Genomic DNA, 25,030 nt, shown 5'->3' with positions numbered 1-25,030 from the left:
GGGCGCGCGCACTGTAGCACGGCCAATGCACGCAGGGTGTCTCCGGGGAGTCGGGGCTGGTTGGCTCCCACGGGGGGGCGCTGCTGGGATCACGCTGCAGCCTGGCGGTGTCTCCCCGTGGACTCGCTCCTCCCCACCCCACGGGTAGAGCGGACGGGGTGGGCTGACCCGCGGTATCCTAGCTCTGGGGGGGCTCGAGCCTGTGCGAAGGGGCGGGAGCTGAGTCCCCGGGCAGGGCGATGTGGTTTGATGAGTGGAGGGAAGCGAGACAGGGTTGTCCCTTTGCTGTTATGGGGTGCTGCTGTGCAGAAAATGGGGGGAAGGATTGAGCCCTGCCATGGGTGTAGGGGTGCCCTCCCCCATGCCAGGGCCCCTGCTCACCCTCTCTTCTCTCCCCCACAGGTCTTCCTGCTCTGCCCCCATCTCCTTACCTGCCACCATTCTTGCCAGCAGGAATCGCGGCCCCCGCCCATCACGCTCTGGCCCCTTGCCCTATTGCGCTGCGGCCTGCGTGAACCCGCACCTGCCCCACCATGTCAATGCTGGCAGTGCTGACCCTGGACCGGGAGAAGACTCCGCTCCCAGCTAGTGCCCTCTCCTGGAGGGCCGAGTTCCTCAAGATCCCTGGCCACAATGAGCCCATGCCAGGGGCCATGGATGGGCGCTATGCCCATGGCACAGAGACAATGATGCTGGCAGGTATAGTACTGGCAGGAGTGGGAAGTACTGGGGTGGGGGGAGATGGGGGGATACTGAGTGTGCTGCCTCCAGTGAGTTTGCCTCATGGATGCCTCATTAGGACATTAGAACCCTCCCATATGCCAGGCTGGGAGATCCCAGCCCTTCCCCATTGATGGAAATGGGGTTGCTGAGGGGTTATAGGATGTTTGCTCAGGTGTCTCAATGCCCATGGGGCACCTGGCTCCTAGGTGAGGCTGAGGCCAGGTCAGCAGAAGGCAAGCTGTAAAGCCTAAGGGGGCTTGCCTAGGCCTAGTACCTGCCTACTTAGCCCTCCCTTCTCCAGGCCAGCTGCAGCCAGGTTCCCTTCATTCCAAGGGGGGCAGCATGCTTGGTGCTGCTCTGTTCCTGACAAGGTTCCCCCATGCAGCCTCTAAGCCTGCTCTCTCCACACAGGCGATGGCTTCTCAGACTGGATGACGGAGAGGGTGGACTTCTCCTCTCTCCTGATGGAGTCAGGGGACCCATCGCTGCCCTCACCCCCGCTGCCCGACCTGGAGGCCATGGCCTCCCTCCTGAAGAAAGAGCTGGAGCAGATGGAGGACTACTTCCTGGAGGAGTCACTGTCCCCTGGGCTGGGCTTGGACCAGGTGGCCCCCAGCACACCACCTTCGCACCAGCCTGCCTTCCCCTTCTCCTTCGGGGATGAGAGCGGGCCAGCAGGATCCTTCCCACCCTTCGGCTCTGACAATCCCACACCACTGCAGACCCTTGACTCGGGCTGCCTGGAGCTCCTCAGCCTGTATGGGGCAGGGGTGCCTGGGGAGTGCCCTGGCCAGGGCCTGCTGGAGGAGTGTGCCAGTAGCCCAGCAGCCAAGCGCAGCAGGCCAAGCCCCTTGGAGCAGCCAGCAGCCCCCTGTGGGCCAGCCTTGCCCCAGCAAAAGGGGGACCGTAAGCAAAAGAAGCGGGACCAGAACAAGACAGCAGCACTGCGGTACCGGCAGCGGAAGCGGGCTGAGTATGAGGCACTGGATGATGAGTGCCAGGGCCTGGAGGCCAGGAACCGTGAGCTCAAGGAGAAGGCAGACTCCATTGAGCGAGAGATCCAGTATGTCAAGGACCTGCTCATTGAAGTCTACAAGGCCCGGAGCCAGAGGCTCCGTGCCAGCTAGGGCAAGGGTCACCTAGCCCAAACTCCACCCCAGGTCTAGAGCATGACCTGCAAGTCAAAGGGGGAGGGGCTCTGACAGATACAGAGCTTCAGACCTGGCCTCCAGGCATGGAGCACAATACACCCTAATGCAGTAGAGGGGGGGTACAGGGGATAGTGAGCTAGACAATGCTCTGTCTGGGTTAGAGAAGCAGTGTCTAGATGTGGGGAAGGCTGGGTGACACTGACCTGTGAGGGAGACCAGGCTGCCAGGCGTGTCAGCTCTCCAAGCACCAGCATTGCCTGTGCCAGCCTGCCCTGCCTCCAGGGAGGGATGTTGGGGGAAGGGGGCTGGAGTGAAACAATGGCAGGAGAGGGGTGCTGCTGTGGCAGAGAAGGGATGTGTAAGAAAGGTGTGGGGTGGGGGTGCTGGGGAGATACAGTGAGGGTGCATGTGAGACAGGCAGAGTCATGTACAAAACCACTTGTATAGACTTTTTTGTAGCTTTCTTTATAGAGCATAAAAGCCAATAAAGACTATTCCTGCATTCAGGCTGTGCACTGTGTGTGAGAGCACCCCCTCTTCCTTGGGGGTTGGGGCTCCCACTGCACTCAGCCTCAAGGGCGTAAACTTCCCCACCCCACTTCTGCCATTGCTGCTAGAAGCAGAGCCCTCCATTGCATCACAGGGCTGATAGTGTCCACACCTGGCTTTCCCTGCACAAAGGCTGGGTGCTAAGAAGGAGATGAAGGTTTATTGTATACAACAATGCTCATTACAACTGAACAGATGCCACTGCCTTAGGCCATTTCCCTTCCCTCCAGGGACTCCGTGCACCTGGGGAAGGACAAGAAGAGCTCTGGGCCTTAGCACCAGGGGCAGAGAAGGAGGTAGGGAGTCTATGGCACTCACTCATCCATGCCCTGGCAGCCACAGGGGTCTCCTACCCCCTCCTGGGCTCCCCACACCAGCACTAGTAGAAGTCCTCCTCCTCAGCCTTCTCTGCAGGCTGCTGGTTCTGAATCTGCTGCTGCTGCCTGTAGAGCTCAGCCACCTGCAGCCAAGAAAGAGAGGGATGGAAGCTGCCAACCACATGGCTTGGAGAAGGAGGTGGGCCTAACTCTGAGAGGCTTCATCTCCATTGCTGCCCCCACAGACAGGAAGATGCTCATCTGGAACTGTGCCCATCAACTCACCAGAGAAGCTCAGCCAGGTCCTGCTGCCCCGAGACAAGGCCAGTAACAACCTATAGGCCCATGCTGAGCTGAGCAATGGGCCCTGCTGTTGGGAGGGACAGCCCCCTGCCTGCAGTGAGGCACAGCAGCCTGGCCATAGGAGGGATTTAGCCAGGATGCTGGGATCAGCACGCTGACTGGGCTAAAGTGCTGTGAGGGCATCAGCTTACCATCTTGGAAAGAGCCCCTTAGAGCCATGCTGGAGCATTAGGGCCAACACTGAGGGGCTCATGCCCCTTACTGTGCCCCCCCCGCTCCCTGTAGCAAAGCACCCCTAGCACAGTGTCAGTCAACACTGCACAGTGAGCAATTTCTGCTGGGCCCAGCCTTTGTCCTGGAGGTCACCCCCAGGCACTGCTTGTGAAGGAGAAGGTGATAGGCATCCTCCTCCTGTGTGCAATGTGCATGCCAGTCTAGGGCTGCCCTGGGCACAGGCCTCTAGCACTAGTTCCCAGCAGAGCAGTAGCCTCAAGTCCAGCTGAGGAGAGAGGAAGGCACTCTGCAGACTTAAGCCACTTGTCCCACCCCTGCCCCATGTGCTACCTGGGAACTGGTGGTGGCTTCCTCAGGCTTCTTGTCATCACGCACGCGCAGGAACCGGGGAAAGCGCAGGGAGATGCCCTTCTCCTCATCCACCTGAGGGCCAAAAAGGGCCTGTGAGACATGGATGGGGCCAGCTGGGCACCTGGGGGAAGGTTGGGAGGATGCTCCCAAGCTGTGAGGGAAAGGGTAGAGCCCAGGGTCACAGGGGTGCTGTGAACTGACTGGGCCAGCAGCCCAGGATTAATGATGAGGGGTTCCACTCCTCACAATGCAGGGACAGCAGCCCCAGATGGTCCATTAGGGAAGGCCCGAGGCTGGTCCCATACTGCAGGCTGATTGCAAGTTCTGCTCTGGCCTCTCCCTCCTCCCACTACAGGCCCTGCCCCAGACTCACCAGGCCTATAGCTGCCTTGTGCACAGGCGAGATGGACAGGTCAGCACACTTCACTTCCCACACCTGCACAGCCGCCAGCCAGTGGTTGGGCTCAGTGCTGCTGTCCCAGCGGTAATAGGGCCGTGGCTTCTCTAGCACGTGGTCCTGCCAGTCAGAAGGGAAGGGTTACAGGCCCAGCTGTTCACCAGAGATGCGCATCTAACTCCAGGCACACTCCAAAACAGCTGCTACACAACTGCAAGAGACCCTGGGAGCCAGGACTCCTGGGTTCTAGCCCCAGCTCTGGGAGGGGAGTGAGGTCTGATGGTTAGAGCAGGGGGCTGGGAGCCAGAACTGGGTTCCACCCAGGGCTCTGCCACTGATTTGTCTAGAGGCACTCAACCAGTCTCTCACTGCATGCAGAGGGGTTAAAGAGCTTCCCAGAGCCTGGGAGTTACCTCTAGCAACCAGCAGGGGGTTCTGAGAAGCAGGCTCAGGGCAGGGAGCCAGGGCTCAAGAGGGCAATGTTCATGCCCCTCAACAGCACCCAGCAGCTGGGCTGAGCTAGCAATAGGGGAGTTCTCTGTGAACAGCCCTGCAAGCTAGCTCTGGGCCAAGTCTCCTACCTTCAGGAAGCTGTAATGCTTCTCCAGGCTCTCTTCTGTGAAGCCAGTCCCAATCTGGTGGAGAGAACAGGGCATTACTGTTATAGTAACAGCCCTCCCCAACAACCTGGCCTGCTCACCCCTGTCACCCCACCGCACACAACCCCCCTCTGCCAAGGCTGCTCACCACCGCCCCTGCGTATGACCCTCCTCTCCCCAAGCCTTCTCACCCTGCCACCCCACTGCATACAACCCCCCTCCACCAAAGCTGCTCACCACCACCCCTGTGCATGACCCTCCTCTCCCCAAGCCTGCTTACCTCTGCCATTGCCCCCTGCACGATCCCACACTCTCATTCCCCCTCAGCATGCTCACTTGCACCTCCTACACAAACCCCCCCTCCAAGCCCACTCATCCCCAGCCTGTTCACCTCCACTCCCACCTCCCAGCCCCAGCATGCTCATGCTCACCCTTACTCTCCCTGGCATACCCACCTCTCCCACTCTTGGCCCACTGGGGTTCCCCCCCCCGCCACGAGAGCCATTCTCTTTCCTCTGGCCTGTTCCACTGCCCTCAGATGGGCCTGACGCACTGCACCCAACAGCCATCCCCCAACTGCTAACATCCCCCTAACCCAGGAAGGGAGCTGGTTTCCTTCCCCTGCTCCTGCCCACAGGCAGCAGCCCAGAAGGGGGCCCTAGAGAGGGCAGGGCTGCTCTGCATTCTCACCAAGAGTGCTTAGTGTAATCCCAAATCACAGCCCCATCCATGGGGCACAGAACAGCATGGGAGCCCAACTCCCAGGGGCCCCGTGGCAATCCCAGCCTGAAGGCTCCCAGCCCTGTGCGAGGAGCCCACGCTCCCTACCTTGCAGATGCTCTGGTACTCCTCACTCTCCTCATCATAGCAGGCCAACAGGAAGCCACCATATATGCCTACTCGCTTGCCCTTGCCCAGATAGGCACCAATCACCACCAAGTCCAGAGTGTCACCAACACCTTCCAGGTAATCCTTCTTCAGCTGCAACAGGAGAGCCAGCCTCAGCAACAGCATATGTGGGACACAGGGCCTTTCTCCTCTAAGGGCTGCCTGCTCCAATCCAGCCACAGGTGGGGGGACTGGCTGGTTCAAAAGGGTGGGGAACGGAACTCTCTTCCAGGGGTCAACAGCTCCCATGCAGCCCCAGGGCAGCAGCGTAATGCAAAGCCATTTCCATGCAATGATAGTTTGCTGTCCCTACATCATGGGAGAGGGAACTCTGGCTGGAGCAAGTGCAACTGAAGGAGGCAGGATGTGGATCTCTCAGTTGATGCCAACTTGTGTCCCCAGAGCTGGGGCTCCTCACCCTGCTGCCATTGTCCTAGATGGATGTGCCTTGGCACCGGGCAGCATCCAGGGGCCCAGAATATGGTTAGCTGCCTCCAACCCACTCAGACGCCTCTCCCCACGGCCGAGCCTGAGCAATGCCCCCCCTCCACATTGTGGGATAGCCTGTCCCCTTCCCACTGCCAGAGCTTCTTGGAGCCCCCCTCCCCATCTGGAACAGCATGTCTCCTCCCCAGTGCCAGAAACCCCAGTGGAGTAGCAATAGAGGGGTGGTGGCTGAGTGGTTAAGGTGCTCAACTACAAACCTGAAGGTTTGAGTCGCACTCAATCTCACTCTGAAAGCCCACCTCCGGTTCACCCAGTTGCAAAATGGGTACCTGATCCATTGGGTTAGGGTTGCCTATGGTGGTTGGATATGATGTTGGCCACATCACTCCCTTGTGTGCCACTGGCTGAGAAACTGACCTGCCTTAACCGCATCAGCCTAATGAGCCCTTCTTCACCTGCACGGGGTGGGAGAGGTGTCTCAATGCATGGAAGGACAGGAGGCTCAGCTCTAGTGACTCCTAGATTGACAAGCTCAGCAAGAGACTAGGAGGTGACCAGCAGGGATAAGTGTGGGCTCTGGAAGAAGCTTCTCTTGCTCTCTCCTGGGAACTTACTATGGAAAAGACAGAGCCTGAAAAGGTCGTTCACCACAGCTTGGCTGGGCTTAGGGCTGACCAAAATGGGCTCTACTTGAGCTTTCCTCTCTCTATGTTACACTAAGAGCTTCCTGTGCTGTGTGCCACTGACTTGACTGCCAGCGAACTGGGACATGTGGTCCCCACTCCACCAGCAAGGGCTTTCTCACCTTCAGCCACTTGTGGGATCTCTTGGCGATCTCGTACGTGGCATCCACCTCCAGGGTCTTGACCATGAGGCCCTCGCAGGAGTCTGCAAGAGAGGATGGTTACCAAGGCCTGGCAGGCAGAGTGGCGTGCCCCATCTCCCCTCACCCATTGCCAGTGCTTAATCCATTCTCCCTGACAGGCAGGGCAGTGCATCCCCCCCCCCCCCCCCCCCCCCCAGCTCACCTTTGATGGACTGGTCAAGAAATTCAGAGATCTCGTCCAGGCTGCAGGTGTCCATGGAGGTGGCAAACATTAATTCCCCCTCTGTCTCCACAAAAGACTCATGCAGCAGCTGACGGCGCCTGGAGAATGGCTCCTTCACTAGGGACTGCAGGGACAGAGGGGCACCGTGCTCGGTCACAGGCAAGTGAGGGGACATAAGGGATGGGGCAGATAGCATGTGGGGGGTTGCAGTGAGGTGCAGACAGTAGGGGTGAGGCCAAGGGGATTAGGGAGCAGAGGCAGGACACTCACCTCCCCATTGAGGTACAGAATGTCGAAGGCATACAGACACACCTGCACTTTGATCTCAGCAGCTTCCACATCCTGAGGAAACAGCCAGCAGCAGGAGTTACTGCCCTGCTTTGTCCTCCTCATGAGCCCTGCTCTCTTCCCCCGCCCACTCTGTGCCACCAGCCCCACTCTCCCCCCCACTTCACCTGCCCACCCAGGGACCAGCCCCACGCCCCTCTCCGCAGGAACTGCCCCTCACCTTGCGTTTCCGCGTGGTCAGGACCTGGAAGGGTTGAATCTGCCTCTTCTCGGGGTCCCAGGCCACGGCCTCAGCATCCAGGATACACGACCGCACGCTGCCCTTCTTCACCTGCACAGGGGGGTGTCAATGCATGGAAGGACAGAGGGCTGGCTCACGGTGCCAATAGCACTGCAGCCCCCAGCCTGTATCCCTGCCCCACCGCCTTCCGTTTCCTGCTGCTCGGGGGAGGCGAGGGAGGAGAACAACACCCACCCTTTAAGTGTTCCTGCCTGTCGGCACCCCCCAGCACTGTATGTCTCCACTCCCTTACCTTGGGGATGCGGCTGATGATGTCAGGATATTTGGAGGTGTTGTCCTCCTGGTTGCGGCTGTAGATGTGCACATCCCCATTCTCCAGGATGTGGATCTGGGCAGGGAAGGGGCACAATGAGACACAGTGGAGGCTGCGGGGGGAGGGGGGATCCCCCCATGGTTTCCGGGTATGGCATTGTTACCTGGGCTCGCTCCCCATCATACTTGTACTCGCAGGTGAAGGCAGCCTCCTCAAAGCGCTTCAGCACCTCCCCAATGCCCTTGGTGGGCTGGGCCAGCATGGGCTTCAGCGGGATCCCTAGGGAGGCCACGCACTGGGGCATCAGGATCATCAGCACGTGGATGGCAGCAGCATCCAGGGGCCGTGGCCAGGAGCCAGACCCCCTGCACCAGGCACTGCACACACATCACCGCACTGGGCACTGCCCCACAGCAGTCTGCCTGACCCCATCTCCCCGTGCCAGGTGGGCCCTGCACATACACATCACGCCAGGCCCTGCCCCACAGCACAGTCTGTCTGTCTGTCCTGCTCCCCCACAGCACAACACTGGGCACTGCCCCACAGCAGTCTGTCTGACTCGCCCCCCACATGCCAACTGACTCTGACCCAGCCCCTCCCCAATCCAAATGGGCACTGCACACTATCATAGCGCCTGGCCCTGCCCCAGCGTACAATCGAAGGAGGGGTGCAGATGGGAAGGGGGGGCTATGCCATGGTGCAGGAGGCGCCAGATGGGGGCCTCTGGTGCCAGGGAGCTGACGGTACCTGGGGTGATCTTGCAGTGCTGTGGCAGGCTCTCCACTCCATGCTCCAGCAGGATGGGAACTATGATGTCATAGCTAGGCAACTCACTGAAACACAAACACAGATGAGGCCTCCTGCCAATCTCCAGTGCGCTCACTCCCCGCACTCTGTCCTATGGGGAAGCACCAGGACCTCACACAGCCCCAGCCCACCAGAGCTGGGGTCAACAGAGCTCTCTGGATGGCTCGGTGACAATGCTTCTGACAGCTTCCCTTATCTCACCCACCGCCCCGGCGCTGCCCTTGGGCACCACTGTGAGGCAGCCCTGAATTGCAACAGCCCGGGGCAGCCCTTCTGGGATAAGCCACCAGGCTCATGCATTTCTGAAGACTCCCTGCTTTGTAGCTCTCTCTCCTGGAGCATCACAGAGGCCTGTTTTCTCCAACAGGACCCAGCTGCCAGGCTCTGTGCTGTAGAGCAAGGTGAGAATACTAACTCCTGGGAATCAGGCTAGCTGGGGACCAATTTATCTGTGCTCCCCTAACAGCCAGGTAGCAAGCTCGAGTGCAAGTAATTCTGCACGGAGAAAGAGAAAACAAGAGAAAATGAACAGCGGAGACCAGGTTTGTTTGTGGAAGCAACTACCCCCCATGCAAAGGCATCCAGAGGGGTCAGTCAGCACACCAAGGAAGCACTTTGCAGAAGTACTGCATGCCACTCAAAGCAGCCAGGTAACAAACACAAACTACACTGCAAGGCAGGTGCAGGGGAGAAGCTCCCAGGGGAGGAGGCGGCTATGGAGCAGGGCTCACCGTGGGGTTTCTCTGAATGGATGAAATGAGGTTCCAGTTGGTAACACAGGAGAATGAACACACAGCGGCACTGGAGCAGAGCGTAACCTCTCGACAGTGAGTGGATTCAAGTCCCCAACAGGGTGCGTTTCATACAGCAAGCTCACAATGAGCCCCTTTGGCAAAGCAGCACTGGTCTCCCCTCACAAGGACAGACCCACTGGGAGATGGTAAAAGAGCCACAGGAGAGAGCAGTTTGCACATACAGATGATCAGAGTAGTGCATGAGCTGCCCATTACACAGGAGCTAAAGGTATTCTAAAAGGAGCTGGGAGCACGATGCGGCAGGATACAACCCATCCCCAGAGAGAGCCCCATGTGCAGCCATGCACCCCTCAGCACTGAAAGCCAGAGGAGACGGTGCACTTAGCGCTTCTGGAGGGAATTCGAACACCAGCTGGCACTCCCTGGAACAGACCCTACCAGCCAAGGATGTGTGTGGATCCCATGCCCATCACCTGCCACCCCAGGAAGAGCCCAGCTTCCAGGAGGGATTCAAAAGGATTTGTCAGCCCAAAGCAATACTGAGATGGAAGAATGCTGCTCTTTGGGCACTGCCTTTGCCCTGGGGAACCAGCCGGCAGGGATCAGAGTGGGATGACAGCATGTGGCTGCCGATCTTGGGGAGAAAGGGGAGATCCTCAGCATGAGCCCCGAGACAACAGATCTTACACAGCCCTGCAAGGGCAGGAGGACATTGCTCTGCTACAGCCCCCACACCAACAGTGCTGGTGATACAGACTAGTTCTTCAAGCAAGGCCATGCTGACCTACTCAATGCCCCAAGAGCAGCAGAACCCCCCGACAGCCAGACCCCCAGCCCACCCTGCATGCCATCCCCAGGGCATGATGCCAGCCCCTATCCCCACCTCTGGGGAGTCCTGAAGATGGAGATGGAAGGCTGGGGGTCTTGCTGGTCATGCTCTGGCAGCTGCCCTAGCATAAGGAACTCTGCATGGCTGTTGCTCTGCCCCCACCCTGGTATGGGAAAAGGCAGCACTCACCAGAAGGTCTGTTTGAGGATCTGGGTCTGCTCCTCCAGCCAGGCTTTGCGTGCCTCTGCAGATTTGCCCTGGCCAGCATCCAGCACCTCTGGGGGAAACCCTGCAAGAGAAGCACACGTTACTTCCTGTGAAAGTTATTAGTGACCCCCCTTAACAGCTAGCAGCCGTTATGTCAGCCAGCGGCCATTAGGGGGAAGCAGACACCTCAAGTACACAGTAGCCTGAACTTTTTAACTGTTTTTTTTTTTTTTTTTAAGGCCTTAAGGTAGTTAGAGCTGGTCCCAAGCCAGTTTTCACTGACCAGATAGCAAAAGTACAGGGTCTGGCAACCACCAATCAAGTGTTAACATGGCAAGGGCCTTTGTCTGAATGTGTATAAAGGATCTGTAAAATGTGTGTAAGACAGTTTTTGTACTAAGGTGCAAAGCTCTCCTTTCTTCTGCAGAATAAAGCAACTCCTCCTTATCCCTGTCTGGCTGTTATTAGCTCTCAGCTAGGTGGACCCGATATTTCGGTGACAGTTTCTGGCGACTCCGCTGGGACCCTCCTAGCTCGGACATTGAACTCCGGACGGCTGCGGCGAACTGAAAACGGCGCCAACGGGGTGTTTCGCCCCTTTTCTCTGCTTCACCGCAGCCCCTGGGGTTCGTGTTCCGATAAGGTGAGTCCTAATAGAATAAAAAAACACTATCTGGTTCTATTCTGGTTAACTGGTTAATAAATTTCTGTCTTATACATTTGGGCGTTAGATGTGTGGACGGAACTAAGCCTCTCATTCGTAATTCCTCAAAGTAAAAGCCATTGCGTGCGATGAAGCTCTAAGGTCGAATTGGGATCCTTCTGTCCCGTCCCCTGTAGCGGTCAGTATTAGTAAAAATTCCTGGAGTAAAATCCTATTAGGCCATAATTCCCTCTGTTCTCTGTGTAATTCTCTGTCAGCAGGCAAATGGGTGGGTCTCTGGTAAAACCCTCTAAAAATAGTCCTTTGAATTATATGTTAAGTAAATGGCCTTTACCCGGTGTTCAAAAAAAAAAAAATAGTTACACCTTGTGTAAAAATTAATGTGTCTAGTGTTGTAAAAATTAAATTGTGGAGAAAATGTGCATTTTCCCCAGAACATGTGCAGTGTATATTGTAGTAAAGGTAAAAAAAAAATGCAAACCTACCAATATAGGTTGTGTTGTCTTTTTCAAATTACTGTGTGTTTAAAAGCAAAAGTTAAAAGTAAAAGGCAATCAAAAGTCTAAAAAAGTTAATTGTGTCCCTTTTTAAGTAAGAATCTTTAAGCTGTAAATAGCTTTAAATCTAAAAGCAAGCCAAAAAGCATCTGTATTAATGCAATTTTCTAACTAATAAGGTAAAAGCCACTAAAACCTGGGCTGCCTATAAAACAAATACAAGGAAATATGGGGTAATTCCTCTGTTTTGCCTAAAATCAACAAAAGTATGTGTATATAAAAAAAATATTTTAAGCAATAACTAACTGCCCAGAAGGGGTAAACCTCTGTTCTTTTGTCTTTCAAATCATCAGAGAAAATGGATGCCAGCTGAATAGCATTCAACGTACCATGCATTTACTGGCACAATAGGAATTATTTTTGGGTTCTATGGCCAAAATTGTTGTTAAAATTTGCATACCAACAGTCTTTAAAAGCAAGAACATAAAAGGTTAACCCACTCCCCATATTGCCCATGGGATCCTTCTGGCTACCTCAAATTTCTAGCCAGAGGGCTGGGGAGAAAGGAAAGCTATTAAACACCAAAGGTTGTACCGAGTGGACTCCTCAAAAGTGTGTGTGCTTGTCCTGGTTTGTTGCTCCAAAGGTCTGTAATAAAGTTATTTTACTAAAAGGATGGACATGGCATACATTAAGTAATAAAACTAATGTAATGTATAACGGCAATGTGTATGTGTTCATTGTTGGGAAAAGGTGTATAAGTAAAAAGTAAAAATTTCCTTTGTAGGTTAAAAAAAAGCCAAAAAAAAAAAAAAGGTAACTAAAAAAAAATAGCTAGCAAGCTCAGTCCAAAAATAAGATGCTGGCCCCATCCAAGGACACTGCCCACAGCTAAGACTTGGCTAACAGCCAAGAAAAGGGGGGCCTAAATGTGCCCAAGCAACTATAAAATCTGCAAAACACTGCCAGGCATTAATAAAATGTGTTAGGTTTCTTTTCTCACAGACAAAAGAAGTGCTACCCAAAGACCCTAGCAGCACTGCCATTCATTGAAACAAGGAGACTAAGTCTATGTAAAAATCCACCAACGAAAGACTGCTTTGGCTCCATGCTGGAAAGGCCCTTTCCAAGTGCTGTTAACCACCAACACCGCTGTAAAGTGCCAAGGACTTATGCTTGTCACTGTAAAAAGACCCCTCCACCTCGGAAAAACTCTCCGACTAATAAGCCTATTTCTCCTTCTAGCTCTGCTGTGCCTTCTGGACAGCAGGAAAAAGGAAAAAAAGACAAGGTAAAGTGCTAGTAACCTCTCCCTTGTACACTGACAGACCTACTGTGCCTTTAAATTTTTATTAAAAAAGCAAAACCATTACAGGGTAATGTGCTGGTAACCTCTCCCCTGTATAATGCAAAACCATAACTGTTTAAAAAAACAAACAACAACAACAACACTTGCTCCATTAAAACCACCAAAGTCCAGGAATTCCTGCCTACAAAAAACATTAAAAACTAACCCTGGTAAAAAAAAAAAAAAAAAAATTATACACTGGCAAAAAAAAACTTGTGGGACCCATGCTTGGGAATGTGGTATAGTACTACACCAAAAAAAAATGTATTAAAATATCAATAAACTGTAATTAACACTACACTAAACTGTTAAATTTTCATTACCCTTATCCAGTTTCCAAATCACCTCTACATACCCAAATTGCTCACAGGGGGCTGCCATTAAATTAGCACAACAAAGGGCTTAGGTTAGTTCCTCTAAAAAAAAAAAAAAAAAAAAAAAAAAAAAAAAAAAAAAAAAAAAAAAACACGTAACCCAATCCCTTTGGGATGGGGCCAATAGTGCAGCAGCAGTTTAAAATATTTTTAAAAGCCAAAAACATAATAAAAAATTGGGGCAACTAAAAACAACCACTAGCCTTATTTCTGGGGCACAGCTAACCCAGGTACAGGCTGGAATTGGTAAGTTACATGTTATCTCCACCCTTAGTTCTATAACCCAAAAGTTGCTAACAAAAATGGTATTAAATATCACTAAGGCTGGGAAAGCATTGCAGTGAAATCTAGCATGTTCAGGCTTGGCCCACTGCCCTTACAAAGGCATCAAAAGTACCATCTAATCTGTGGCCATAAAAACATACTTAAAAACTTTCTGGGTAAAAGTGCGAACGTTCTCAATGCTCCTTCCAAGCATATAAACCGATTAGGGGGGTGTGGGCTCCCACATACCGAATCCCACCAGGTCCATAAAAAAAATGCATGTAAAATTGGATAATTCACCAAAACATCTAAAAAATTAAACTACCGCCGATGCCCGGTAAACTTGGCAACCACACAAAAAAAACTAAGGCAAATGGTTCTCCAGAACCGCTTGGCTCTAAATATCTTTCCCTCCAGCTTAATCGCAAATTGTGCAACGGGCCTGACAATTTTTGGGTTTGTCAGGCCCGAAGGGGGGAACTGTGAAAGTTACTAGTGACCCCCCTTAACAGCTAGCAGCCATTATGTCAGCCAGTGGCCATTAGGGGGAAGCAGACACCTCAAGTACACAGTAGCCTGAACTTTTCAACTGTCTTCCCTTTCAAGGCCTTAAGGTAGTTAGAGCTGGTCCCAAGCCGGTTTTCACTGACCAGATAGCAAAAGTACAGGGTCTGGCAACCACCAATCAAGTGTTAACATGGCAAGGGCCTTTGTCTGAATGTGTATAAAGGATCTGTAAAATGTGTGTAAGACAAAGTTTTTGTACTAAGGTGCAAAGCTCTCCTTTCTTCTGCAGAATAAAGCAACTCTTCCTTATCCCTGTCTGGCAGTTATTGGCTCTCAGCTAGGTGGACCCAATATTTCGGTGACATTCCCATTCACATACAATTCCCACCAGGGCACCCAGCCCCACAGCACCCTGCCCCATGGACTCACCTTGTCCTGGGGGAGTAAGAGACACGGCATGGGCAATGGCTGACAGCACTGACTGCTCTGCCAGCCCAATCCGAAGCTTCCCGCCCAGGGACCTGGAATACACAAAGAAAGACAGAGACACATCATAAGGCTGTGGGTCAGGATTGAGGGGCATTGGCTGAGCTGGCAGGGGGGTGGAGGGGAGCCCAGAGCTGGGATAGCAGTGGGTTGTGGATGGGGATTGAGGACCACAGCAGAGCTCGGCTGGGGGTGCGAAGCCCAGGGCTGGGACAGTAAGGGGCTGCAGGACAGGACTGAGGAGCACAGGCAGAGCTAGGCAGGGAGGAAGGCAGGAGGGGGCCCAGGGCTGGGACAGCAGGGGGCTGCAGGTGGGCAGAGCCCCGGGCTGGGATAGCAGCATGCTGCAGATCAGGATCGAGAGGCAGCAGCAGAGCTGTGGGGAGCTCAGGGCTGGACTGAAAGGTTCTGGCAGAGCCATGGCGGAGCAAGAGAGCAGCTCTGGCCAGAGGAGCAGCATGGTGATACTGACACAGACCTCGCCAGGCCCTGGGATGCAGGAGGGATAGCATGACTCACCGAGTGATGTAGCGAGCTTCCGAGTGCCGGCAGGCCACAAACAGCCCTTTGATGATGTCGATCTTCTTGTTCATGGACTGTGTGTGGGGGGAGGACAGACAGCCCAGCTGAGCCAAGCCTGGGCCAAACACACTGGGCCAGGAGGGGGCTGCAGCATCCACCAGCCTGGCTGACTGCTGCACCCCCTGCCTTGTCTTCTGCTCCCACATGGTCTCCACTCCCATTGCCTGTGCCCCCAGGCCCTCCTCCCCAGGCCAACCCGGCCCCAGGCAGTAGCTTAGGCCCTTGGGGAAGGGCTGCATCACAAATGTAAACCTCCCCCCCCTCCCTGCACCACCCCTTCCATGGTTATTACAGGGGGCTGCAGGCCAACACCCTAGCATGGGAGCAATGGCGCAGAAAGCCCTGTTATCCTGAGGAGCCAGCCAAGAGGTGGCCATGCCAGCCCCAGAGCCAGAGGCCTTGGCAGGGCCAGGAACACCTGGGGCACTTCTCCACCCCTCTTGGGGGCCAGCCTCTCTAGGCAGCCAGTAGCTGTGAAAAGCTTGAACGCTCTGCATGCCCAGGGCCGAGCTGGCTACAGCCCTGCCAGAGGGACGCCGAGCCAGGTCAGACAGGGCCAAGCGCACCAGCTCCACCTACGCGAGCAACCCCATCCCACTCACAGCACTGCCTGTCATCCTGGCAATCTCTTGTAGCTTGCTGAAGACCCCGGCAGCACTCAGCTTGGGTGGCGTGAACATGGTGCGCTGGTTGCTGCGGCTGCTCTCAGCTACCAAGCCCAGATCCCCCTTCTCCTGGGCCTCGGCTTTGATCTGATCCAGCTGGCGGCCTGCAAGCAACAGGGAGGGAGGGAGGGAGGGAGGTTCCCAAGCTGGTAGCTTACACAGCACACCACAATGCCCTCAGGACATGGCTGGCCTGACCAGCTTCCCCCACCCCTTTGCCATTCCCCAAACGAGCGGGCCTGCTGCTCAGTGCAAGTCAGGGTGCCCAGGCACCAGGGAGGGGCACATCAGCTATTGCACTGAGGCTTAGGGCCCAGATCCCCCCGCTGCTGGGGGCTGAAGGCTATTCCCTTCTGGGTGGGCCCAAAGCAGGCAACGGCCAGACCCTGGCTAGGCAGGCAGTGCTAGGAGATGGGGGCAGCCTCTTGGGGCCCCTCTCTTTTGGGGCCAGCCCCTCCATTTGGGGTGGCAGCTTGGCCTGTCCAGATTGCAAATACAGCAGGGATTTCTCACCCAGGCTGTGACACCCCCAAACCCGTTACACACACCAGTGTCTCTCCCAACACTCAAGTCAGTGCACCTGCAACTACAGTGCTACCTGTGCATGTACCAGTGCATGCTGGGAAAATCTGGGCAGCTCAGCCCTAGTACCCCAAAGACTGAGCCTGGAGACACACAGAGACCAGCACCTGGAGTCATGCACTCTGGGAGGGGGAATGCTCACTGGTCACAGGGAGACAGCCTTGGCCCTCGGACGCTATAGGCTACTGTGGTAACTCAAAGTGAGCACACCCTATGCCAGCGCCACCACGCCTATAAGTGGTTAGAAAGCTGCAGCATGACCAGGGTCCCACTGCCCGGGAGCCGCACACCTGACACCCAGAGTCAGCAGGGATGAAGGCCATAGCACAGCCAGGGGCCTCCTGCCTGGTCCCTACCTGTTGCCTGTGCAACAGCCTTCATGAGGATGGTCTCGCCGATGCCCAGCTCCAGCCCCTTGTAGGCAGGGCCCAGGCGGTTCAGACAGAGGTAGATGCAGGGCAGAATGTCAGATGGTGACAGGGCGATCACTGAGCGGAAGAGGTTGCTCAGAGTCTCAATGTTCTTCAGCCTGGAACACACACACAGAATGAGGAAAGGGCGTCACCCACCGCTAACGCAACCTAGCAGTCCAGGTGCAAGCAGCACAACAGGGCCTTACCGGGCAGACACCTCCTCGATCCGCTCAAATGTCCGAGCCACAGCCAGGTAGGGGACCCTGCAGAGACAGACACAGGTCTGTCAGAAACACCACCCCAGCACATTTCCTCGCCCTGCGACCACGGGCTAGTGGGGAGAGCAGCGTGGCAGGATCCACGACTCCTGGGGTCTATTCCTGACCCTGGCAGGGGAATGGGTTCTAGTGGTTGGAGCAGGGACAGCTAGGAGCCAGGACTCCTGGGTTCTATTGCCTGCTCTCCTGCCAGCTCACTGGATGTTCCTAGGCCCATCACCTAGTCCTGCAGCCCCCCCACGCACCTCCCAAGGAACTTGCTGTAGCTTCAGCTGCAAGCATACCACTGAAACTCAGAGCCTTGGGCCAGGCCAACAGACTCGACGCGCCACACCTAAGACTCACACTGCAGCTCTGTCTGCCCTAGGGAATCTCACACATGAATCCCCAGGGCAGCCCAACCCCCCCTGCCCCGTCACTCCTCAATGAAGCATTTTAGGCGAGGTGCTTTCCCCCACTGCCAGTGCAGAGCACCCTGCTGCTCTTCTGGGACCAGATGTGGCACGAAGGAGGGAGCACTGCCCTCTTCATGGCCCCCTCACCTCTGACCATGCCCCCAGCAGGCGTCCTGGACGGGGTGGTAGCTGCTCTTTGAAGGATTGTACTCCATGGGGTCCAGTGGCACAGCTGGCTTGGAGAAACTGGAGGGATCACAAAGCCAAAGAGAGATAGGAAGCCACCAAGCCAAGTACACAGGCCCCACCGCACTAGTGTTTCTGGGAGTCTCCCAACAATTTGCTTGCACTAGCACCCCCAGCGAGGAGAGCCCAGCACAGGTAGCAACAGGCACCATTATTGCATGGATGAGACAGGCACCCAGTCGCACCAATGCCCCCATCCGGGAAGCTGCAGTGTCACAGGAAGTTCTGTGTGCACGTAGGCCTGGGTGCAGCCCAGGGTGTATGTTGGCTGGGATGTGCTGCCCTTGCAGGAATTGTACCTCGCAGGGGGGAGGACTTAAACTGACGCTGCCTCCTGCCATCCCCAAAAAGGGCCATGCTTGCCTGGAAGAGGGGCAGGGGCCAGGGAAAGGCTGCCGCCCCCACTAGGAGTACCATCCCACACAGGTACTGGCCAACAGTGTGTTTGTTCTCCCACTGCGTGGGTGGGGCGTAGCACCAGGCACAGGAGATGCTCCATGCCCACAGCTCCCTACCTGCCAGCTGTGCCATCACTCCCATTGCTGCTCGCTGTGGCTGAGCCAGTTGGGGCAGGTGGTATCTCCACTGCTGCACGTTCATCTGCCTTCCCTGCCTTTGCCACTGGCACCTTCTTGGGGGCTATGTGGGATGTAAGGTGCCAACACACAGCACTTTATTCATTGGGGGAGAGCAGGCCTACCTGCCTGAAAGATACCCACAGGGGAGCCCCACTGCCTTTAAAGCGAGGCCTCCCTCCCCGGGATCTGCACACATCAGCTCTCCACACCCAACTCCAGATCCACCCAGCTCCCATGCCCCTCCCCCAGATCCACCCATGCTGGGGGCCAGGATGGCTTCCCATCCCCTCCCTGGGTCTGCCCATCCTGGGCCAGGACTGCTCTCCCACCTATTGGGAGGTGACCCTCCACCTGGGCGCAGCTCTGCTCTGGAGAGTGCCAAGAACAGTGGCGCTGAGCCTTGCTGGCCACATTTGCTACATTTATGAGGTGGTTTCCTACATGGCAGCTCCAGATCGGAGAGCTCAGTTGGGGACAGTTTGACCCCACACAAGCAATGGATTATGCCTCATGCTGGAAACCAGCTCCCCAAGCCCAGCCCTCACCCCAGCCCAAGGGTCCCTGAACCAGCGGGGCTACACTGCCCCCACACTCACCAAAGAAGCTGGAGATGGCTCTGCTGGGCTTGGGTGGCTCAGGCTTCTCCTGGGCTCCCCCTCCAGCGCGGTCCTCTTCTCCCTTGTTCACAGCCCCCTCCTCTGAAGTGCCATTAACTTCAGCCAGTTCTATCTCCGAATGCTGACCTTTCACCTCTTGCATTTCCATGGCTTCTTCTTCCTTTGCTCCCCTGCCTGCCTCATCTCCTGGGCCTGCAGCAGAACAGAAGCCCACAGCTGATCAGGCACACAGGGTGCAGGGAGGGACCCCATGCTCAGGCACCTGGTTGACCCATGCAGCTGGGGATGAGGGGTGAGAGCCAGTCCCAGAGGATGGGTTCTACAACAGTGGTTCTCAACCAGGGATACACATACCCCTGGGGGTATGCAGAGGTCTTCCAGGGGGTACATCAAGTCATCTAGATATTTGCCTAGTTTCACAACAGGCTACATAAAAAACACTAGCAAAGTCAGTACAAACTAAAATTTCATACAATGACTTGTTTATACTGCTCTATATACTATACACTGAAATGTAAGTACAATGTTTGTATTCCAATTGATTTTATAATTATATGGTAAAAATGAGAAAGGAAGCCATTTTTCAGTAATAGTGTTCTGGGACACTTTTGTATTTCTAAGTCTGATTTTGCAAGCAAGAAGTTTTAAAGTGAGGTGAAACTTGGGGGTACGCAAGACAAATCAGACTCCTGAAAGGGGTATACTAGTCTTGGGAGCAGTGCACTGCTCTACACAGGATGCCTACAGCAAGCTCACTGCTACCACCTCCTGGTTGCAGATATGGTAGTGCAATACAGGCCCCTGCATCAGGGGAGTACTCAGGTCTTGAGCACCCCAGGGAAAGGCCACGCAAATAAGCCCCCAGCCGGGAGACACAGATCCCCTTGGGGGTGTCACTGGCAGCAGGACCCTCTGGGAAGCAGCAGGAGACATCCAGGGAAGGGAAACCCGAGGCTCTGCATTCCCAGAGCAGCTGCTGGCACACTCTTACCTTGCTCTTCCCGGCATCTCTTGGCACTCGGCTCCTCATGCCTGTTGTTCTCCCTGCTAGTTGGCAGCTCTATTTTGCGTTTGGGGATCTGCTTGCGAGCTGAGGAGCAGAGGTTAGAGTCAGCTTCCTGCAAACTACTGTGAGGGGTCTCTGGAGCCTGCCCCAAGCCTTTGGACCGGGACAAGTTGTGGGAAAAGGGGGGGTGCGGAGTCCAGAGGTGAACAAGTGCCAGGGTGCAGAAGCAGGAGCAGCACTGGGTTACAGAGAGCATGCCAGGCCAGCACAGTCACCTACAGCACCCAGTGAGGCCAAACTCATCCAGAGGCCCCTCTGGCTTTAGGTGACCCTCAATTCTCCAGCTGACTTCAGTGGAGTTTGGGTGCTCGGCCCCTCTGAGAATGGGGCACAGCTCGGCACCCAAGATCAGGCCCTCGTGAACGCTGAGGCCTGAGTGATTTAGTGGGCAGAGTGAACATGGCAGCCATAACACAGTTGTGCTGCAGAGAGGCACCAACACTGCGTCTCACTCTACATAGTTCTACCAGCTCCAACCTTCCCCAAGACTTAGAGTTCAGAAAGACAGAAGCCCAAGCCAGCAGAAAGCCAAAAGGAAAGAGAGAACAGCAACCAGAGAAACATCTCCTGGAGCCCAGGACCCCGTCAGTGAACGCACACATGGGCAGGTCTCTGTCGGGGCCCAAGGGAGAAAAGGCAAACGAGCAGCATGGATGGGATTTAATGAGGAGAGATCAACAAAGCATGGCCCAGGGAGAGCGCAACACATTAACTGCTGGCAATTACATTGTTCATAGCCTTCGAAGAGCAAGCAGAACACAGACACTGGTTAGACTGATTTGCTGGGAACAACACAGGGCAGGCAGGGATCATGTGCAGCTTGGAAAAACACTGGTCAGGCAGGAGAGAGATGCATGTCTCTGTACAAGAAAAGCAATGGCTGGAGAGCTGGGAGCCTAGAGTCAGTGCCCTTGCTGGACCACCAGGAGGAATACAGGCACAGTTGCCCGGCACTGTGACAGGAGACACAAAAGAGGGGCTGCTCAGGGCAATAACATGGGGAGCCCTCTGGGCCATTTCGGGTCCACGCAGGCAAGGCTCCCTGCTGGTGTGGAGTCAGGCCGAGGGTGGAGACAGAGCCCCGGCACCAGCACAAGGTCACTCGTCCTGTCCCACAGAAGCAGTGACCCATGGGATCCAGCCCGTCTCCTGTGGCTGTCCTACCCAGAGCCTTTGGAGAAGAACCAGGGAGTCATCTATAACTGACTATTATTCTGCCTGATTGCATGGGGCCTAAGACACCTGCTCAGGACCCCTGACAATGGAAATAAGGCCCTGGTAGCCGGGTGATCCATCCTAAAGTGGGCTGAACTATGGAGGCCCACTCTGGGAGAGTGCAGGTAGAGGCCTGCCACTTGGAAAGAGTGCCCAAGGAGAGAGTGAGGGCATGATCACATCCGGGCAGGGTCCTTACCGGTCCTGCGTCTGGGGATGCCAGCATGGTCGATGGCAGGGGAGTCAGAAAGGGCCGGGCTGTCTCCAGCGGAGTGGCTACTGCTTGGTGAGGGGCTATCCGCAGAGAGATCAGACTGAGGAGTTTGCATAGGCTCCTGAAAGACAACCCCCCCAAGAGTGCTACAGGCAGGACAGAGACATAGAACACAAACCACAACCCACCTGGCTGTATCACTAGCACTGGGCAAGGTGGGGTGGGAGCAGCACTCAGCCCCAAGAGAGGGGTCAGCATGGGCCCTTTCAACAGGCTCCTGGAAGAAATTTGGGTGGGGGTTCCAAGGAGGCCTATGAGAGATACAGGGGGCACAACAGCCACCTTCAGGAGAGCTCCAAGTGGAGGGAGGGGGCACACACAGACAGGTCTCTGTAGCAGCACAGAGGACACTGTACTGTATGTACCTCTCCCACCAGCAGAAGGCACTCTGCCCAGGACACACTGCAGGACTACCATTAGGGGACACATACAAGAGGGAGCCCAGAATCTCACTGGAGTGAAGGGCACTAAGGCAAGGCATGGAGGAGGCATTGGGCTGGTGCAGGCCGAGTGAAGGGCACCATGGGGGGTCAGGGGGAGAGACTGGGAGTGCGCCGAGGATACCTGCTTGCTGCTGGCTTTCTCTGAGCTTTTGTCCTGTATGGGATCCACCTCTGCTTGGGCTGTCAGCACGGCCTCCTCCTCGTCACTGTCGCTCTCCAAGACCCGACGCAGGGGCCTCTTGGCAGTGGATTTCACTGGGGAGTCCACACAGAGGCTTAGGCCATTTCTCTGCAGCACAGCTGCCTCTGACACCCTGTAACGAAGCTGTGGGTCAGAGAGGATGGCCCCGGAGCCAACACCAGCAAGACCTCGCTCCAACTGCCCCTCATGGTGCGTAACGGAGCCTGGCAGTAACTCACTGGCTGGTTGAGTCCTCTTCTGCTGGCAGTCTGATCTTCTCCTCCTCCTTCACTGCCTTCATAGGCTGGAAAAATGACCTGGCCAAAGCAACAGAGACAGAAATGCCTGACTAGCACACCTGCATAGGCAGACTAGACAGCCTCTTGAGGAAAGGAAATCCCTTTGGCCCAGCACAGGAACCCATCAAGGCTCCCACCAGCCACTTGATATATTTAGTCATACAGGTAACAAGCTGCAGTACAATGAGAGAAAGCCCTGTATTGGCAGCCCCAGGCTCTCTAACTGCATGGAGGTCCAACAGAAGGGCCTGGAGTGCTCCAGCAATACCCAGAAAAACTGCTGAATTGCCCCACCCATGGGCTCACTGCATCACCCTGTCCGCCTAGCTGAAAGCCAATAACAGCCAGACAGGGATAAGGAGGGGCACAGGATAACAGCAAGAGAGACAGGCCAGGAGACCCAGGGAACAGCCTCAGCTCTGAAAGGCAATGCACCTAACAGCGCAGGCAGGGCCTGTGCCTTCCCCAGTGGGCTGAGACATGCCACTGGGGGCAGGGAAGCACAGGCGGGCTCTGCTGCCACGGGGATGGAGGTGCGAGGGCAGGGGGCTGGCAAGAAACAACCAGCCTCTCTCCATCCCCTGCTCCCTCACCACTCCCGTCACTAGTGGGACAGCAAGGGGGTGCCGAGGCTCCAGCCCCCCGGGGGGCATTACTTACGTGATCGGGCGCTGCATCGTGGGGGGTGGGGGGCGCTGTCGCTGCAGGCCAGGCAGATGCAAAGCCCTTCTGACACGTCAGCTGCTCTGGGACCTGTGAGCCACGCACCAGGGATCGCTCAGCGCCCCTCCACCATGGCGGCTCCAGCTGCAGGCAGAAAAGGGGACAGAGGTGAGAGGCCCCCGAGCTGGCCCAAGAACTGAACCTGGGGCAGAGCAGGGCATTAGTCCGCAGCACAGACAGGAAGGTGAAACCACCTGCCTAGGCATTGAGCCCAGTTCCCGCTGCTCAGCCCCGAGCCAGGGTCCAGGGCACGGAGCAGAGGGGGCAGCTGCCCCCTGGGAAGCACCAGGGTCATTGCTAGAGACTGGATTCCCTGGACCAGACTGGGAGTCGGCCTGGCAGTGGGGGGGGGCAGGGGTGGGGGGGGGGGGTGGCTGGGGGAGCAGGTGGCCTGATTGAGGGCCAGGTGTGGGTGCATGGCTGGGGGAGCAGGTGGCTGGAGGAGGAGGGGAGGGGCAGTTAGCAGAGAGAAGCGCAGGGGGCGTTGGAAGAGGGGATGGGGCAGGTGAGCAGTAGCTACTTTTCCCGCCATTTCTGCCCCACAGGCGCTGCGCGCGGTCGTTGGCCCTCAACGTTCTATCCCCAACAGTCCCCACTCCAGCGGCCGGGGGAGGGGGAGGGGGAGGGGGCGCGCGCGCGCGGCTACCTGCGGGTCTCACGCCCAATTCCAACCCGGGGCTCGCGCCTCCCACTGCCCTTTCGCGGGGAAAATCCAATCCCGTCGCGTTCCGACAGGCACCGAGCTCCTGACGTCACAACAGCCGACGTGCGCTGCGCACGCAATCCAAAAACGAGCGCGCTACGCCCGCTGGGAAATGTAGTCTTGGTAGCAGCAGAATCTCCGGGCTCGCCAAATATACCCAGGGGCATGCTGGGAAATGCAGCCTCACTCCTGCTAATGTCTCACCTACCCAGGGGCATGGTGGGAAATGTAGCCTCACTCCTGCCACTCTCCAACCCCCACCCGTCCAATCTACAGTCCCTGGAGCACTCCCCCATGGTGCCCTATGGCATCCCTGCCCCCACCCCGGAGCACTCCCCCATGGTGCCCTATGGCGTCCCTGCCCCACCCGCCACCCCGCATGGCCTATTTGCCCAGCTCCTGGAATCCCCATGTTGTTGCCTGGGAACCCCTTGGCCACAGTGCTGGGCAGGGGTCACAGGGCTGCTCCCCTCCCGCTCTGCCCCGGGCTAGCGCCCGGCCAAGCCACCTGCGCATGCTGCCCAGGGCAGAGGTCCAGTCCATTACTGTGTGGCTCTCCAGGCTCAGCCCCTCGGTGGGCACTGAAGGTGCCAGGGACTCTGCTGGCTCCTCCTTCCTGGGGGTGACAGAGCAGTGGCCTGCGTCACTGCCAGGACAAGGCGCAGACATGACCCTGCCACTGTCCCATGGCATGAATCAGTTGCCAGAGCTGACATCAAAATTAGTATTGGCACTGAGCAGCAGAGTTACCACATCCTGGAGCTGAGCAGGGCAGGTCACACCTCCCCTACCTGAGTGGGGCCAAGCTCTCCAGCTGCCCAGGCAGATGTCCCTGCACTGGTTACGCTATGGGCACTTTGGGATCTTTTCCACACACCCAGGCCTCTAGAGACGGACTTTTTAAAGCAATGAAAGCTGAGACTGTGAGAAGAGCCAGCAGCTGGAGAGGGGTGGGGGCATGGCACCAGTTGACTCAGAGCCCTGGCACCACAGCAATGTGCACCGAGCTGGGCAGCCCCAGATTTGGCCCTGAAGGAAACCACAGAGCCATCAGAGCACGAGGGAATTGAGGGAGGAGCTGTAAGCCAGGAAGGGTCAAAAAGGAAAATATACGTTTATTGAATAAAATGTATTCTCTGTACAAAGAGAGCGTCACACCACATCATCCACAGACCCACCTCT

At 56.1% G+C, this 25,030-nt stretch overlaps 2 protein-coding genes across 3 annotated transcripts in view; one reads left to right on the top strand and one right to left on the bottom strand.

The window, feature by feature from the left end:
- ATF5 (activating transcription factor 5) overlaps nt 1-2,473 on the top strand; it is a 2,846-nt gene extending 373 nt beyond the window's left edge. Inside the window, exons 2-3 of the mRNA XM_026658864.2 lie at nt 403-699; nt 1,135-2,473. Of these exons, the coding sequence (XP_026514649.1) occupies nt 534-699; nt 1,135-1,850 (882 nt within the window). The 5' untranslated portion in view covers nt 403-533 and the 3' untranslated portion in view covers nt 1,851-2,473. The remainder of the gene's footprint in view (nt 1-402; nt 700-1,134) is intronic.
- Nucleotides 2,474-2,564: 91 nt separating this feature from the next.
- Nucleotides 2,565-23,888, bottom strand: LIG1 (DNA ligase 1). Of its 2 annotated transcripts, XM_024209889.2 has the most exons (27): nt 23,792-23,888; nt 23,083-23,229; nt 22,363-22,440; nt 22,064-22,256; nt 21,425-21,560; nt 19,936-20,034; nt 18,924-19,136; nt 18,265-18,388; nt 17,651-17,749; nt 17,037-17,093; nt 16,774-16,946; nt 15,773-15,939; nt 15,108-15,184; nt 14,532-14,623; nt 10,431-10,530; nt 8,598-8,683; nt 8,014-8,129; nt 7,830-7,925; nt 7,517-7,627; nt 7,279-7,350; nt 6,988-7,132; nt 6,765-6,847; nt 5,453-5,605; nt 4,607-4,660; nt 4,002-4,145; nt 3,608-3,700; nt 2,803-2,883 (listed from the first exon to the last, which is right to left on the bottom strand). In XM_024209889.2, exons 2-27 carry the CDS (start codon nt 23,097-23,099, stop codon nt 2,803-2,805), a joined length of 2,859 nt encoding a protein of 952 aa, XP_024065657.2. In that variant the 5' UTR covers nt 23,100-23,229; nt 23,792-23,888. The 2 variants fall into 2 exon arrangements, with proteins under 2 accessions (XP_024065658.2, XP_024065657.2); XM_024209890.2 differs by lacking the exon at nt 23,792-23,888 and having other exon boundaries at nt 2,565-2,883; nt 23,083-23,099.
- Between the last annotated feature and the right edge of the window lie 1,142 nt (nt 23,889-25,030).

This window comes from Terrapene carolina, unplaced genomic scaffold (genome assembly GCF_002925995.2).
Source record: "Terrapene carolina triunguis isolate 2854851 unplaced genomic scaffold, T_m_triunguis-2.0 Scaffold517, whole genome shotgun sequence".
Classification (NCBI taxonomy): Eukaryota; Metazoa; Chordata; order Testudines; family Emydidae; genus Terrapene; species Terrapene triunguis.
This window is presented reverse-complemented; position numbering and strand designations above follow the sequence as displayed.